We start from the raw sequence: 16029 nt of genomic DNA on the forward strand, positions 1-16029 counted from the left end.
TTCGTTCATGCTGATATATACGCTCAACATAATAGCTTAAAGTTTCTCACCGGATAACTACTGTTTGGAGTCAAATACTTTATAATGATCCCTTCCAGATAGAATGACAGCGTGATCGTTAACTGGGATTGTGGTAATAATAGAAACCAAATGTGTTGGGGTATCGAGCTGACAGCTTGCGGTTACACCAGTGTTTTGGGTACAGGCTGATGCCTAGCACTCCCCGCACGACACAGAGTTTAAGGTTTAGAAATTCAATATCTGTTCCCAAACCATCTTCGTCGATTTCATCACGCGACGATTTAAATTATTCTTAAGAAAAAAGGAGTATCTCATACAGTATAGCCTAAAATCTTTCAAATAGTAGATTATAGGACAAAATTTTCGAACCCATTTCTTATCACCGATACAATTGTTATTTACAACAGGTCATTCTCGTAATATTTTACGGGAAATTAAGCTCTGCGGGTAACAAACAAATCAAGGTTTTGTTTAACTAACATTTGCCAATGATGTATAGAATGAGCAACGCCCACTCTGTGTGAAGTGGCTCTTAAGATCTCATTATTCACATTTTTTTATTGGCCGATTCACTTTATACTTAAAGTTTATTTCGAGATAAAATTAATTCGAGTGTGCCGGTAGGAGTTATAGAGTTAGGGCAAGATCATGTTTCACAAGCAGTGCGCCCATTCAGTTTATCTCTATTAATCTCAAGTCCTTGTCGAACATGTTCAGCCACGTGTGCCCTTTTAGCACTTTCACCACGCTAAGCAATTAACTGCTACACGTAAATCACTCGACTTAACACGAAGCACTTGTTGCTCGAGATCTAAACAATCCCGTACGTCAAGTGGTACCGTTTGAGGACGGCCTCACTCAACAGTTTCAAGTGGCCACTCGAAACAATGCTGCTACCGTTTGTATATTTTAGCACGCGGTCAATTCCAACATAAACATTTCAACAAATCAATGCAGTAAACGGACTCAAGATTTTCCGTTTGGATTAAGTTTGTTTTCAAGGTTTGTCTCATGGAGTTAATAAAACAGGCATTTTTTCGCCGCGTTGCCTTCTACCTAAAGTCGTTATCGGTAAAATGCTTGAATGATAATAAGTTATGGCGCCCGGGCGTAGCTTGACATAGAAAAACGTGCAATTCAGTCGTATCCAAGGTATACGATTTAACGATAACAAATAAACGATAATCGAGCGGCGAAGTAAAAAAAGTCAGAGAAACGTTAGTCGGGTGGAATTAAACGGTCCAGTAAGAAGTCTGTGGGAAATTTCAGGTTGACTTGTTTGACGAAGGGATTGTGTTTCTGTTGATTGTCATCGGGCACAGCGCAGGTGCTACGGGTCCCAAAAACATCGATATCAGTTAGGTGCTGCCAAGTCACGCTGTTGTTGTCGTGGCTTATATTTGCGACTTTACTAAATTGAATTGCGTAACGTGATGACTAAAATATTCGAACACAGTTACAAGTTGGCAACCAAAGGCATACTATTCTCAAAGTCGACTTCTTGAGTTTGATCCAGCAGCCGTAGTAGGTCACGGATTTTCCAGCTCGCTTACATGCACATTAACGGTTACATTGATTTTAGCGCGCTTTTTGAATCTCATTCATTAAACAAAAGGTGTAATCTTACCCCGATTCTAAACTCAAATGGCATTGCAGGTGTGGCATTTATCGGCTTTTTTGTGCAAACGATCCATTTAAATTATACGGCTACACACTAACCGCTTGTAGAGTCTGTATAGTAATAAAAATGTAAGCAACGTATAAGTACTTTGTTCTCGCGTTTAAATTTGTTACTACATATAGTACATATTGTTTCTGTTAAAAATTAAAATACTTTCCACACAATAAAATCCATCAGAAAACATCAGCCGCTCTTATAAAGCACATACTACGATTGGAGGCACGTTTAAGATTTAAGACTGCATTAGGGCGTTTTAAAGCGAAATAAAAACTCCTTAAATGGCCATTTTAGAACATTTATCTAATTCAGTAAAATCTTCCAAAAGACGTGCGGGACGTACAACAGCATTTGCGACAAGAAACCTAAAGCGCTGAATAGCTATTTGTGGTGGTTTAGGTAGCCACTTGACGAAAGAGGTTTTTCGTAATCTGATACAGATCCCAGCCTTATAACCAACACTTAGCATAGCGTTCGGGGTCTTGAGTGACAGACCTGCACCCATCACGTGACTTGGTACACAGGTGCAGGGGACCCGAAGCAAAAAAGTTGGTCATTCAACACCGAGACAGGAAAATCCTATTTTCAGCGGAGCAAAAATTAATTGCGTAATTTCATCATTTCTTTCTGAAGCGACCATCTCACCTCAAACGTCGAAAAGCATCGACTTAAAAATGACGTTTCTAATTGAAATCAAAGAATGATTTTCTCTATTTTGGCCCTGGTTGTAGTTTTCGTTTGTAAACGTCGTTACAACAAAAGTTTGTGTATAACGTTTGTTATTTCAACAAAGACTGACGCAGCTGTATTTATGGACAAATGATTTTAAGCTCTTTAAAATCGTTAAAATCACGTATGATATTTTATTATAACTTATTCAAACGTTAACTTTTGTCGCTGAAAGAAAGCTGGTAGTTTTGTATACTTGAAAGAATATATTATACCTTGCCCCATTTTGTAAATCTGTGCTTATTAACTTTCCAATCTTTGATAAAAGGCCTAATCATTTTTTTACAGCCAAGTTTGATCGTGGAAAAGCTTGTTATTCTATAAATTATATTGCAAATTTTTGTCTGTGTTTATAATCTAAACTGCATACATTAGTTAAGCGAAAATATTTTGCGGCTTGCGAAGCATTTTCCGGTTTATTGTGATAAACATTTTCAACTGAGGTTTTAATTGTGGAAGGTTACAATATTCTAGCTACAAATATTGCCCTTGGAGCAAATTTTAAAAAGTTTTAGATCCATTTTTGACCCTTCCTTAACCCCACACTCTGCCACCGTCATTTCTATTAATAGGAGATAAGGAACTGTGCGTAATTCCGAACATTATCCATCAAGCTCCAGGTGCTCACGTGTTGTCACACATGTAAAGATCAGAGCTCGTAGTACCGTGATCATTGCCGCCTCATTTGTTAAGACAAAGGGAACGTACAATGTCGCTTGTATCATGGCTAGCCACCTGCATTGGGATAGGACACGACGCACGTCAATTTATCTCGCTGATAAGGCTAGCCTCGAAGGCCAAGCAAACATTGTGACAGCAATTTGTCACTTTTCTATTTGCTTCCGCATCCGAAGTTTGACGGCTATTGGTGCCGCTGGGGACGTTTCCCGTCGTTTAAAACCGGCAATCAGTGTGAGAATAGAACGAGCGCCCGTCTACGGTCGTATTTGCCAGTTTGCCAAGTAATTAGACAGGACGCGAAGCCTGGTCGAAAATATTATTAATTCTTATTCCGCCTTTGTTATAGCAAACATTGAATCGGCCTTATCGGTATCTGTAAACAACTCAAATTGACACAAATTCGTGGACTTCGAACTACATAGTTCCACAACTGAAACTGGAACACTATCGAGCTGCATTATTAATATGACAAAAGTTTATGTTGAGGGCGTGATTGGTCTTATCTTTTCTTGTGAAAATCGGGGCGTCTCGGAAAGAAGTTTCAGATATAATTGCGTGAGAATTCAAACTCGGCACGGGCAAGTCTAACACTTGTTTTCTCTGCCTAGTAAATGAAACTTGCAATGTTTCAAAACAGAAAATTATACTAAGTTCAAATAATTGGACGCAGAAAAAAAATTACATACAATTTACAAAAATGTATTTGTTAGAAAACTGTTCATGTATTTGGCTTTCATTCGAAATATCCAGTAATCGAATTTGTCTGTATCTGAAAATTGTTTTAATATTAACCACTTAGGAATTTTAGAATAACGACATTGTTGCATCTTTAAGAAAAACAAATTGTTATCAAAGAAAGGTTTAATTTATTCTGAGGTGTGAACGGAAGCAGATATATTTGGATCATTTACGTCATCTAGCGGTAAGCAATTAGACAATACTTAATTGTCAACCACAACAGGCAACATCTGTACCGTTTCAAACTGCCCAGACATGACCTATCTCAATTCTGACAGATACAAATTTGAGTTTTTGTCAGAAAGCTATATGTTAAGATAAAACTTGAACTTGCAATTAAACTTGTTCTAGAATACAAATTGCTCAGCCCAAAACGAAGTCAGCTTCGGCTTGACCGCAAATATTGTACAAAATAAAAAGGAAAACAACGATAAGTTCTATCGCAGGTCAATTTACTTGGATGAACACACAGATAAGTGTAGAAACAGTCAGGACTAATGAGGAAAAATTTTTTCTGCAGTTCGCACCTCCACTTTTATATGGACCTGGAGGAAAAAATTAATTTGTTCTCAATAAATAGTTTCAGTCTATACTGTGAGAAGATACTTACAACAAACTTTAAACGACGACAGTGTTCACAGATATTGATATACTAACTTATAACCCATAAAGAGTGAGTTAACCAGTCGTAAGGTAATGGTAAATTGCGACCCCGATTCAGAATTAAGTTAAGATAAGTTCCGTACCGACATGAACCAGAAGTGACCGCTCATAAATATCTTCTTCCACCGACACGCTACAAGTAAATTTCACCGAGTGGTCAACTGTCATCTCGCCAGTGATGGATTCAGTGACTGTTCGTTGTGTGGGGACGGTAGCTTATGACAAGTAATTATGGGCAAGAACAAAAAAAGGTTTTTCAGCATCGTAAATAATATTTTCACGCATAACGTTTGTTTGCTGTTGGCTTGTCACATAAGTTTACCTCTTGGCTTTGTCTTGGTAATGGAAGTTGCTGTGTTGACGTTGCTGGTGTCTGGAGTTGTTATTTTGGTCGCGTTGCCTCGATACACATCAAAGGAAAACATAGGAGGTAAAAACAGGTCACTGCTCGTGTTATACAAACCTTTATCCTGCACAAGTGGAATTCATTGTTAGCTGATGTGTTATTGTTTACGACAAGTTTTTTGTTTTCTTCCTAAAGAATAACCTCGACTGGATAAGGAGCTTTTGCAGTCCATAGGATTATTGGGTTTGTGTCGTTCCAGGTCCAGATTATATCGGCCGAGGGTCTTGACCCAAAAACCTTGCAAGTAAGATTGACCCAGTTTTCTTTCCTGACATGAAGAATCGGTAACTTAGGATTATCTTCATAAATGGATCTCGCAGATTGGAATACGATATTGATACCAACTGGACGCCCTGATAAAACGTGCAACAAAAAAAATAATTTTTTTTAAATATCATAACATTTTACGAAAAAAGCATTACAAGACAACCCAGTGCAGCATGTGTTGTAGCTTCTTATTTATTTACGTTTTTAAATTACTTGACTTGACTCGAGTCTCGGGAAAGTAACTTGACGCAAGTAGTTACATCTTATTTGTTAATTTATTGACCAACTGAATTACAGACATTTGATTTCGTTGCAAACGATCGGTTAAAGGTATAGCCAATGGCATGAATTGATTTGACTTGCATTATATTTTAACTTGACTTGAGCTAATTAGTAATTTTACTCGACTTGACTTAAGTCAACTTCCCAAATGACTTGACTTGACTCGAGTCTTAAAAAAATGACTTGGTTACAGCAATGATTGAGAAAGTAGAACAAATTACTTAATATCATGTATCTTCTTGTTGCTGGTGTTATGCTGCTGACATCACAAGCCACGGCGCCCGCGTCGTCTTCGCTGAAGTTTATAATTGTGAAGGTGAAATTTCCTCCCGTGGTATCAGCGCCGGTTAAGCTGTACTTTTCCTCATCGTTAGGATCCTGTTAATAGATAGATAATTCATAACAATGAGATTTTTTATCTTTTTCTCTTAAAAACGTTGCTACTACCAAACAAATGCATTAATAAGTTTAAGTTAAACAAAAAAACAAAAAACCTTCCTGCTGTTTTTTTTTCTAAACAATGCATCTTCGAGGATAATCAACCATTTGTTTTTATATTGTATTACCAGATAAATGACTGAGTTTCCCTTGGCCACCAAAGCAATCTGCTTTTCATTGTGGTACCAACGCACAGTTTTTCCTCCGAGAGCTGAAACTTCGCAAGTCACGGTAACATTTTCAAACTCCTCTACGTAGGTTATGTTTTTCGCTGGACTCTCCGTAAGCAATGTAACCCCTAAAAGAATAGGGCATCCAGCATATATCTTTAATAATATTTTGAAATTTTTCATAATTCTTCTTATCGGTAAAGATAAAGCATATCTGTAGCCGATTTATCGTTATACGAAAAAGCCACGAAGTAAAATTTTCCAAAATATTTTTGGACAGCCGTTCTCATTTTTCGCAAAGCTTTATTTGTACTTACTTTGTCCTTTGACGCAGAGAAATGTCACGAAAATCCATAGAATATTCATCATCGAGTGTAATCAGAGTCTGGCTGTTACTGTACAACTCACTGGTTACAATGATCACTGGAACAGAATTTCCTCCAGCATGCTTTAAAAGCATTCTCTACGTATCCCATGGTAACAGCGTGGACTGCTTTTAATGAGAGATGGAACTAAGTGGTATCGCACTGGGAGATTATGACAACCCGCTGAGAGACGCCAAAGGTCTGCCGTACAACAAACCCTAAGGTGCAGATTCTTTGTGCTTTACTTCGGGTTGGTACTCGCGTTGCTATTTCTACAGCCTCAGCTTGTATTTGTTGGAACCTTTTACCTCCTAGGTCAACGTCACAATTGGTTTGCCTGAAAACTACTTCACCGGAAGTTTTAAATTTATTATCAGCGTTGATGCCACGTGCACATCAGATCGAAAACAAAACTTTCAGACAATATTTCAATTGAAAGGGCTCATTAAAAAGCATATTTTCCGTGGCCCTGGTATTGTACTCTAAACTATGAAGGCAATATTGCTGTGTCTACCAAGTGTGTATTTGGTACAAAAACAGTAACACTTCCGGACGTTAGTTTTACGGTTTCTCTTAAGTCTTAGGTAACTTTAACTTCATAGCTACAAATTGGCAGGAAATTAGTCAGCGTACATTTTAACACTCATTCATAAAATTAACCCTTAAAGTCCAAAATTAATTCAGTGAAACGGCAGCTAACAAAAAATTTTAAAAACACAATTCATCATGCGGCTTGAAGACAACAGAAAACAACTTGTCCAAAAAGTCAATATCCATTCGGTAAAGTTGATGCCGCTGTGTGTTTGATTTGCAAGCAGACTACCAAGTTAATAAAAAGAGCACGTCCCTGGCAAGGTCGGCTGACATGTCAGAGAGGGACGTTGCTGAACAGGTAGGAGACAGACTCCCCGTTGTGAGTTCGGCGAATTGCTTCGGCAAGAATAGGGGATATGTCGATGGTCTAAAAAGAAACAACAACCGAGATAAATGTAAACAGGATGAATTAAAATCAGCAACACAGAGATTTTCTTTGAAAATCTAAAACCTGTGACACAAAAATTTCGCTTCAAATATACTGAAAGAAAGCCCTCTTTCCCAAAACTTCTATGCCGTTGTAAATGAAATTAACGTGAACTGTGCAAAAATCATTCCACACAAATACAAGAATAACGATGATTATATAGCTCTATACCAGCTGGTCATATCCACCCGCGTTTCTACCGATAGCTACTACAAAAGAGCACTATAGCTTAAACTATGACCCACAGTTATTTTAAGCCGAAAAAGTGAGAACTATCTCACGGGAAACCATCATAGAGCGACATGTAGCGTAATCTGTACAAGAAAGGCCATCATAAGTACGACATGTCCGGACCGTTTGTTACAAAAAATTAGGACTTTGTGTACGCATGAAGCTTTACCCAAATATGGATTAAAACGGATGCTATTTCCGGCGGACGTATGGGTTGCGTCATAAAGCCAGCAACTTAATCGTTAGAAAGTCCTAGAGTGGCCAACAAATTTGACCACATACAAATAAATGAGACATTGGAGCACGTGACCACTACTACGTCCCGTCCACAAACAGGCTAAACAAAATGTAATCACGTGATGTAATGGTCTACTATCACCACGCAAGTAGAAAGGTATCTAAGGTCGACAAAATGCTTAAGCCACGCATGCTCCATCTAGTGCAACACATGTGGTGAATAATGATACACTGTATAATCTATAATGCATATATATGCAAATTAATTAAATTATTATTACAGCATTGTCATTACAAAGTTAACTGATGTAATGAGAAAAAAGGCATGTAAAACATTCAGTCTTGAGGCAGAAGATACAACGTGAACATAGGTACAGTCAGCTAAGAAGTAGGGACCATTCTTGTAGTATTTCATGAACCACCTTTATCCTGTTAGCTTGTCGCATGTGATCATCCTGGGGTGTTGTATTTGTGACAACCACGGCTTCAAACGCAGCATTGTTGATTCTAGAAAGAGCTGGGCCGCTGAATATCCCATGCGTGAGGATGGCGTACACCTTGCTTGCTCCAGCCAAGAGTAATCTGAAGCATTGCCGTGTAATAATTCAAGCATCATATATAAATTGAACACTTTTTGCAGTGTTTTTACCATACTACATAATCTTATATTATACTTTAGCAGAAGCTCAAGGGACTCAAAACTGAAGGGAATCAATTAAACTTCTAACCTATTTGTATGAGCAGAAGGACAAACTAGGAACACTCTGTTGTGATAGTGTGTAATGTATGTAATTTTTCAAAGCAATTATTAGATAAAGTATTAATCAGGACAAGGATCCCCAACACTTGAGTCAATGAGTGTTCAGTGTATTGGAAACAAATTTGCATGTGAGTTATAAAAAAAGCACATATAGTTGTATACTGTACGGTGTTGATGAAAATTACAAAACGATGTCTAATAAATTAACTGTTGCTTAGGCAAATATCATGTATCAGATTATTCCACTGACAAAGTGACATAAGACAAAAGCAGCAATTTTCATGTACCCCCTTTCCAAATGTATGCAGTCAAAAACTTTAGCTGCAACACCCCCGAAAGAGTGGGGGAAAACTAAAAGCCATTGTTATAAATGCGTACAAGTTTACATACTTATCAGCTGCATGGCATATCGTACCACACGTGTCAGCCATGTCATCAACAAGAATCGCAACTCGATCACGCACGTCACCAACCAACACCATCCTGTCAACTTCATTGGCCTTCTTTCTCTCTTTGTGGATTAGCGCAAATTCAACGTTAAGACGGTCCGCTATTGATGTCACTCTGTCATTTAGAATTCATAAATGTAATTGTTAACTTATGCACCAAGAAACACTAACAATACAAGCTACTAAAACGAACCGTTTGGCACCTCCAGCATCTGGGGAGACTATAACAGAATTTTTCCACTCCACAATATTTTCTCTTATCCATTTGAGTACAGCAGGTTCTGCATAAAGGTTGTCAACGGGAATATCAAAGAACCCCTAAGGAAACAAATTTGTTTAGTAAAACTAGTGTAATAACTACAATCTACATATAATTTAGTCAACAAACAATTAAAAATACTAAAGCATAATTTGATAAATAGATGAAATGCATTGCAAAATATTTACCTGAATCTGAGACGCATGCAAATCCATTGTGATGATGTGGTCAGCACCGGCAATGGACAACATATTAGCAACCAGTTTAGCTGATATAGGAGCCCTACTCTGTGATATAAAAAAACCAGATTGATCACAACCAAAACAGAAAAGCAAGTTGATGTCTTCTGTTATCAACATGACTGGGACAATGTTAAAAGTTAATTCAGCTGTCAATAAGTCATCCATCAATACCTTGTCTTTCTTGTCTTGTCTGGCGTAAGGGAACAGAGGAATGAGCGCAGTGACACGCGACGCAGATGCAATTTTGCAGGCATGGATCATGATCAACATTTCCATTAAATTGTCGTTAATGCTACCGCAACCGCTTTGTACAATGTACACATCTTCCCCTCTAACGCTTTCACCAATCTCAACACTGTAAATTGAATTATTTTTTGTATGAAAACTGTATAACAATGCATAGAAATAGTGATTAAAGACATTGCAAAACTTACAGCTGAATTCTATATACAGTGGGACCTCGTTAATCCGGACCCCGATGAACCGGAATCCCCGCTATCCGACACAAAACTGCCGGGAACGGATTTCTTCCTATGCATTTTACCCCTTTAATCCGGAAACCCCGCTGTCCGACTCCGACACAAAAGTTTTGGAACAAATGTGCTAAATCAATAGCAATAAAATCCGATAAACCGGATTATTAACAGTTAAGCGAAAATGATTCACGATTGTCCTAATACAGTATTGTTAGTTTGTTGACGAAACAATAGCCGATTATTATCTACGCATAATTACGTTGCGTTGCATAATGACGTTGTAGCAGCGGTGACGGTCCTATTCGTTGTGGCAAGCCACTTTGTCAGTTACAGCTGAGTAAGCCGCACAGCTTTTTAGTCATACTATGAAATACTGTACAGTATTTTAGAAACGAAAAAATAAATTGTTCATCAACACTAACAAACAACGCTTCCGCGGTCGCAAAAAAATACGTACATTACATAGGTTGAGTGCGGCAATCTATTGAAGACATACTGCTGCGACTCAATCGTGCTATCAGCTTTTGATATCGCATTGCGCAAAAATTGGAAACAGGCCTAAGAAAGTTCTAGACTGCTGGTCCCGCCGGAATGCTTCGCCATGCAAGAGCGGTTGTCAAACCGATTTGCGGCCGCATGTTCGTCACTTCTGGCTTAGAGCATTCGTCTTTAATACGGTGGTTCGGGGGTTCGACACTGGGTCGGATCATACAAAAAATATAATTTTATTTTAGTTGCTGTCCAGCCAGAAACTTGGTACTTAGAATTGGAGTAAGGTGCATACTGCGTATCGAACACGGTGCTGCATTTGCAAGATTGATTGATTTTTTACTTTCCAATAATCCGGATACCCCGCTAAACCGACATTTTTTGACGAAACGAAGTGGTCCGGATTAACGAGGTCTCACTGTATATATATATATACATACATATCCCAGTCGCACAATCAAACTGAGATATAGCCTACTTAAGTGATGTGATTATTGTACAGGCAAATAACGTTGTTTAAAATAAGCAATTACTTCGGAGTGAAGTCATGCAAGTAGCTTAACTTTTATTTTTGGTTTAATTTAGGTTTAAGTTAGCTTAGGTGGTAGATTATGAATAGCAAATATGATTGGCTGTTTTAAAACTAAGTTTTAAATGACTATAAATGGCTAGGTTAAAAAAAATTCTTTTACTGATTACTTTAAATTAAGTCAACAAAACTTATTTCATTTAAAAGATTATTAAAAGTACTAAAATTTATTTTCACCAATTTCAGTTGCATATTCAACTCTCTGTTTTGCTTTTTGCAGCTGTGTCGGCAGACGGACAGTGCTTCCACGCATTGCAAAAATTCTTTTTACATTTTAATTCAAAATTTAAAATTATTTATTTTTATTTCGTTTCTGTAAAAATTACAAGGAAAAGTCCGAACTGCAGAGTATAGCCCTTTTGCTGAAATCTCAAATGTTCACAAGCGAAGTGTTAATGTGCAGGTGACCACCAAACCAGCAGGTGTGGCCTGTGGACAAGGAAAGTGCGAAAAGTCTTACCGGTTATATGCAGGTGGTAAAAGTTATATGCAGGTACAGTAGTAAGAAATAGGTTTCCTTGTCAGAAAACAGGCACATTGTTTTAGCCAACCAGCGTACATTTTCGCTAAAAGATTTTGAGTATGTACTTGCCACGCTCTGCATTCTGACATACAAACTTTATCGTTTTGGCTGATAAACTGACATTTAGGTTGGGTTAATACAATACAACTCGCCTAAGTGGCCGCCTATTGCATGGTCTCGGCAGAAAGCCTACTGTTTTCTGTAGTATCAATTTTGGCTAAGTCATCTTTGCCTTACTCGTCTATTCGCTTAAATCACCACCATTCTTGCTAATATAACTAAAACAATTCACAGAAGTAATCAGATCTTTAAAACACTTTGTCAGCGTGATTGCATGGCGAACTTAATCTGTTATGACTACACCGTAGCTGTATCACCCAGCTGTCTGCGATCCATTTTAACGTAACCTAACCTAACCTTATTGTACGTCACATTATACATTTATGAAGGACCCAGAAACCTTGTCGTTATACAGACTGTTTTTATCAGTTTCAGTTTTCCTTCAGTTAACAACGTTACAGTCAGATGAGTCAGCCTAGCCAGAGATTATAGAATGACGATGAGAATGAAACTAGCTATAGAGTCATTCCATGTATAATCAACCAGGCCCTGTAACCACTACTCTTGGATTTTGATAATTTCAATACAGTGGGACCTCGTTAATCCGTACCCCGATGAACCGGAATCCCCGCTATCCGATACAAAACTGCCGGGAACGGATTTCTTCCTATGCATTTTACCCCTTTAATCCGGAAACCCCGCTGTCCGACTCCGACACAAAAGTTTTGGAACAAATGTGCTAAATCAATAGCAATAAAATCCGATAAACCGGATTATTAACAGTTAAGCGAAAATGATTCACGATTGTCCTAATACAGTATGTTACTTTGTTAACGAAACAATAGCCGATTATTATCTACGCATAATTACGTTGCGTTGCATAATGACGTTGTAGCAGCGGTGACGGCCCTATTCGTTGTGGCAAGCCACTTTGTCAGTTACAGCTGAGTAAGCCGCACAGCTTTTTAGTCATACTATGAAATACTGTACAGTATTTTAGAAACGAAAAAATAAATTGTTCATCAACACTAACAAACAACGCTTCCGCGGTCGCAAAAAAAACGTACATTACATCGGTTGAGTGCGGCAATCTATTGAAGACAAACTGCTGCAACTCAATCGTGCTATCAGTTTTTGATATCGCATTGCGCAAAGATTGGAAACAGGTCAAAGTAAGTTCAAGACTGCTGGTCCCGCCGGAATGCTTCGCCATGCAAGAGCGGTTGTCAAACCGATTTGCGGCCGCATGTTCGTCACTTCTGGCTTAGAGCATTCGTCTTTAATACGGTGGTTCGGGGGTTCGACACTGGGTCGGATCATACAAAAAATATAATTATATTTTAGTTGCTGTCCAGCCAGAAACTTGGTACTTAGAATTGGAGTAACGTGCACACTGCGTTTTGAACACGGTACTGCATTTGCAAGATTGATTGATTTTTTACTTTCCAATAATCCGGATACCCCGCTAAACCGACATTTTTTGACGAAACGAAGTGGTCCGGATTAACGAGGTCTCACTGTATATGTTATAGACCTTGGAAAAAGCCGAAGATTAAAAAAAAAATTTTGAAAATATCTCCAGGCATTTTCGAGGTATTCAAATTTGAAATTTTCGCCACACGATGGCCTCTGGCTTGTGAGCACTGGTCACGCTTTATGATTTTCTTTAATATCTTTATTTCTGAAGGTAGAATAATGAAACAAATGTTGAATTTACCATTTTTGGGGTCAAGGAATTCATTTAAGCACATAAAAAAACCTATATCACACCTCCTTCATGGAGTAAATTAAGTTTTTTCATTAATGTCAAAGTTCAAGTTTACGATGCAATTACAAAAATAGCAATCGCATTGGAAACATAATTTTTGCACTTTTGTGTAGCATGGTTCATGTATTTTCATGTATCCAAAAATTGGAAACTTGTTTTTTGTTCTTTAGGAATAAAGTTGGTTTTAACAGCAAGCACGATTTTTAAGATTCTTATAAGATATGAAATGCAGATTTGAGCAATATCGTATAACTGGTCATGCATATATGCAAGGTTGCAATTCCAAGGCACCAACTGCTAGTGTTTAAAGATTATTCACCAGAAACATTAATTACTGCCTGTTAAAGGTGCACTCTGAGAGAGGTTACAGTAAATTTGATTCCTTTTTGTACTTTAATTTTGCCTACTCCTATTTTGATTCTTATTATTTTATTATTGTTATTATTATTTTGATTTCATCTATGTATGAAAATGATGAATTTACCCGTTTAATCCCTGGAATTAAAGATTATGTAAGTGTTTTCAAAAATGTTCATAAGCAAAAGAGGCTCATTTTGTGTAATTTGAAGAAATTATATGCCACATTTTGTGAAAAATATCCCAAGCTGAAGATTGGATTCTCAAAGTTTGGTTCACTCCGTCCCAAATGGTGTGTCCCCGTATCGTCCCAAGGCAGTCATTCTGTCTGTGTGTGCATCCAACATCAAAATTCAATCCTTCTGGTTAATGCTACCAACAACAATGAAACATACAAAACATTGATTGACAAAATAGTGTGCAGCACGGAGAACAAAATGTGCGTGTTGCATCGTTGTGAACAATGTCCTGGGTTTCAAGCACTAGAAGGCTTTTTACTTGCACAGTATGATGAGGAACTTGATGATGAAGTCCAATGCCAGCAATGGAAGTCTACAGACACGATGGATCTTATCACGGTGTTAATGACGAGATATGAATGGATTCAAGAAATTGTAAGAGTTTTGGATGATCTTACAAAGCATTCATTCATAACTAAATGCCAATCTAGATACTTAAACTCCAGAAAGAGTTCTTTAACAGATGATACTTGTGTGATTTTGCTGGATTTCGCTGAGAATTACACTTTAACAATTCAAGATGAAGTACAAAGTGGAACCAGCAGCAATGTACAATCTGAATGCAACAATTTGACCAGCAGCAACAATTTGAATAACTCGAAAACGCCTGGAGATATTTTCAAAATTTTTTTTTTAATCTTCGGCTTTTTCCAAGGTCTATAACATATATTGAAATTATCAAAATCCAAGAGTAGTGGTTACAAATTTAAAAAAAATTGGTTGATTATACATGGAATGACTCTATAGTGCATAGGAAATGTCATTTTTATAGTGCAGTTTTGCTCTTGTTATTGAGTGAAGAATCGTTTACAGTTTTTAGAAAACCATCAAGCAGGGTATGATTGTAGCAGCCTAGGGCTGTTAGATACGAAGTTGTGCCTGTTAAGTAGATTTAGGCCAGGAGGGTATTCTATGCACAAAATTAAAATGTTAATATCTCGACAAACATTAAGTTTTAATAAAAAAAAATTATGGAGTTTTTAATCTAAAAGTAGTACTACAAAACATGCATTACAAAATTTAATTTTGTGTTGTTTGCCTAAATCGCCAGTTCGCAGAAGTCACCATTTTTTTTGTTTTCCCTAAGGTGGTAACTTAGGCAAATTATACTGCAGTTTGACAATAAAGCTTATCGAATTTTCAATGTTTACTTTGTAGGTAGGTAACCAGATTGTAACTACATTAAAAATGTTTCATATTACAATGATCAATAAAGAATACTGATACTAAACCTATGAAAAAGAATTGGCAAATTCACATAATATCATTACAGGATTAGGGCTTTAAACAATGAAACACAAAGTTTTACATAATTCAATAAAAGCTAAAATTAAAAGCCTATAAATCCAAAACGGCCTACCATGTCTCTTGGTTGCTAAATTTTCGAGAAACAACTTTCCCAACACCGATTCCGAGCCGATCAGCAATCTTCTGGGCCAAATCCAGATGGGACGACCCACTAAATATCTTAATATTAGGCATGATCTATAATGTAGATAAATGATCTGTGAACATTTTCCTTCTGTTGTTGAAGATGGCATTTAAAAATATGAATTATCTAGGCTGTAAACTTTACTGACAGCGATTGTTGGCAAAAAATGAAACGCATTTTATTTATGGTTTACACAAGTCCCTTGATAGGCTATCTTGGCAAAAAAGCATGCAAATACCTTGTGCTTCAGCACTATATTTTCCTGTAAAGATAGCTGACCAGCTATAATTTCCATAAAATATTTAAAACAAAAAACTCTTTACATCCAAACGTGCATCATCGAATTCGCGCGATTGACTACAATGATCTGCAACGTTTACTCACTGGTATTCAATTCCAACAAATCACCATCCATGTGCATCCTAATTACAACTGAATAGGTTGCATGAAAATGTTCTT

At 37.4% G+C, this 16029-nt stretch overlaps 2 protein-coding genes across 3 annotated transcripts; both read right to left on the minus strand.

The window, feature by feature from the left end:
- Nucleotides 1-4282: 4282 nt before the first annotated feature.
- Nucleotides 4283-6491, minus strand: LOC143461240 (uncharacterized). The gene is made up of 7 exons (XM_076959080.1): nucleotides 6391-6491; nucleotides 6032-6201; nucleotides 5687-5843; nucleotides 5058-5269; nucleotides 4833-4980; nucleotides 4594-4725; nucleotides 4283-4392 (listed from the first exon to the last, which is right to left on the minus strand). The coding sequence occupies exons 1-7, from the start codon at nucleotides 6440-6442 to the stop codon at nucleotides 4295-4297; spliced, it is 969 nt and encodes a 322-aa protein (XP_076815195.1). The 5' UTR covers nucleotides 6443-6491; the 3' UTR covers nucleotides 4283-4294.
- Nucleotides 6492-6939: 448 nt separating this feature from the next.
- Nucleotides 6940-15980, minus strand: LOC143462318 (ribose-phosphate pyrophosphokinase 2). 2 transcript variants are annotated; one of them, XM_076960440.1, is made up of 8 exons: nucleotides 15809-15980; nucleotides 15499-15623; nucleotides 9809-9992; nucleotides 9584-9682; nucleotides 9330-9454; nucleotides 9078-9251; nucleotides 8350-8509; nucleotides 6940-7399 (listed from the first exon to the last, which is right to left on the minus strand). In XM_076960440.1, exons 1-8 carry the CDS (start codon nucleotides 15863-15865, stop codon nucleotides 7307-7309), a joined length of 1017 nt encoding a protein of 338 aa, XP_076816555.1. In that variant the 5' UTR covers nucleotides 15866-15980; the 3' UTR covers nucleotides 6940-7306. The 2 variants fall into 2 exon arrangements, with proteins under 2 accessions (XP_076816555.1, XP_076816549.1); XM_076960434.1 differs by having other exon boundaries at nucleotides 9584-9992.
- Nucleotides 15981-16029: the final 49 nt, after the last annotated feature.

The sequence above is a fragment of the Clavelina lepadiformis genome, chromosome 1, assembly GCF_947623445.1.
Source record: "Clavelina lepadiformis chromosome 1, kaClaLepa1.1, whole genome shotgun sequence".
Taxonomy (NCBI): Eukaryota; Metazoa; Chordata; class Ascidiacea; order Aplousobranchia; family Clavelinidae; genus Clavelina; species Clavelina lepadiformis.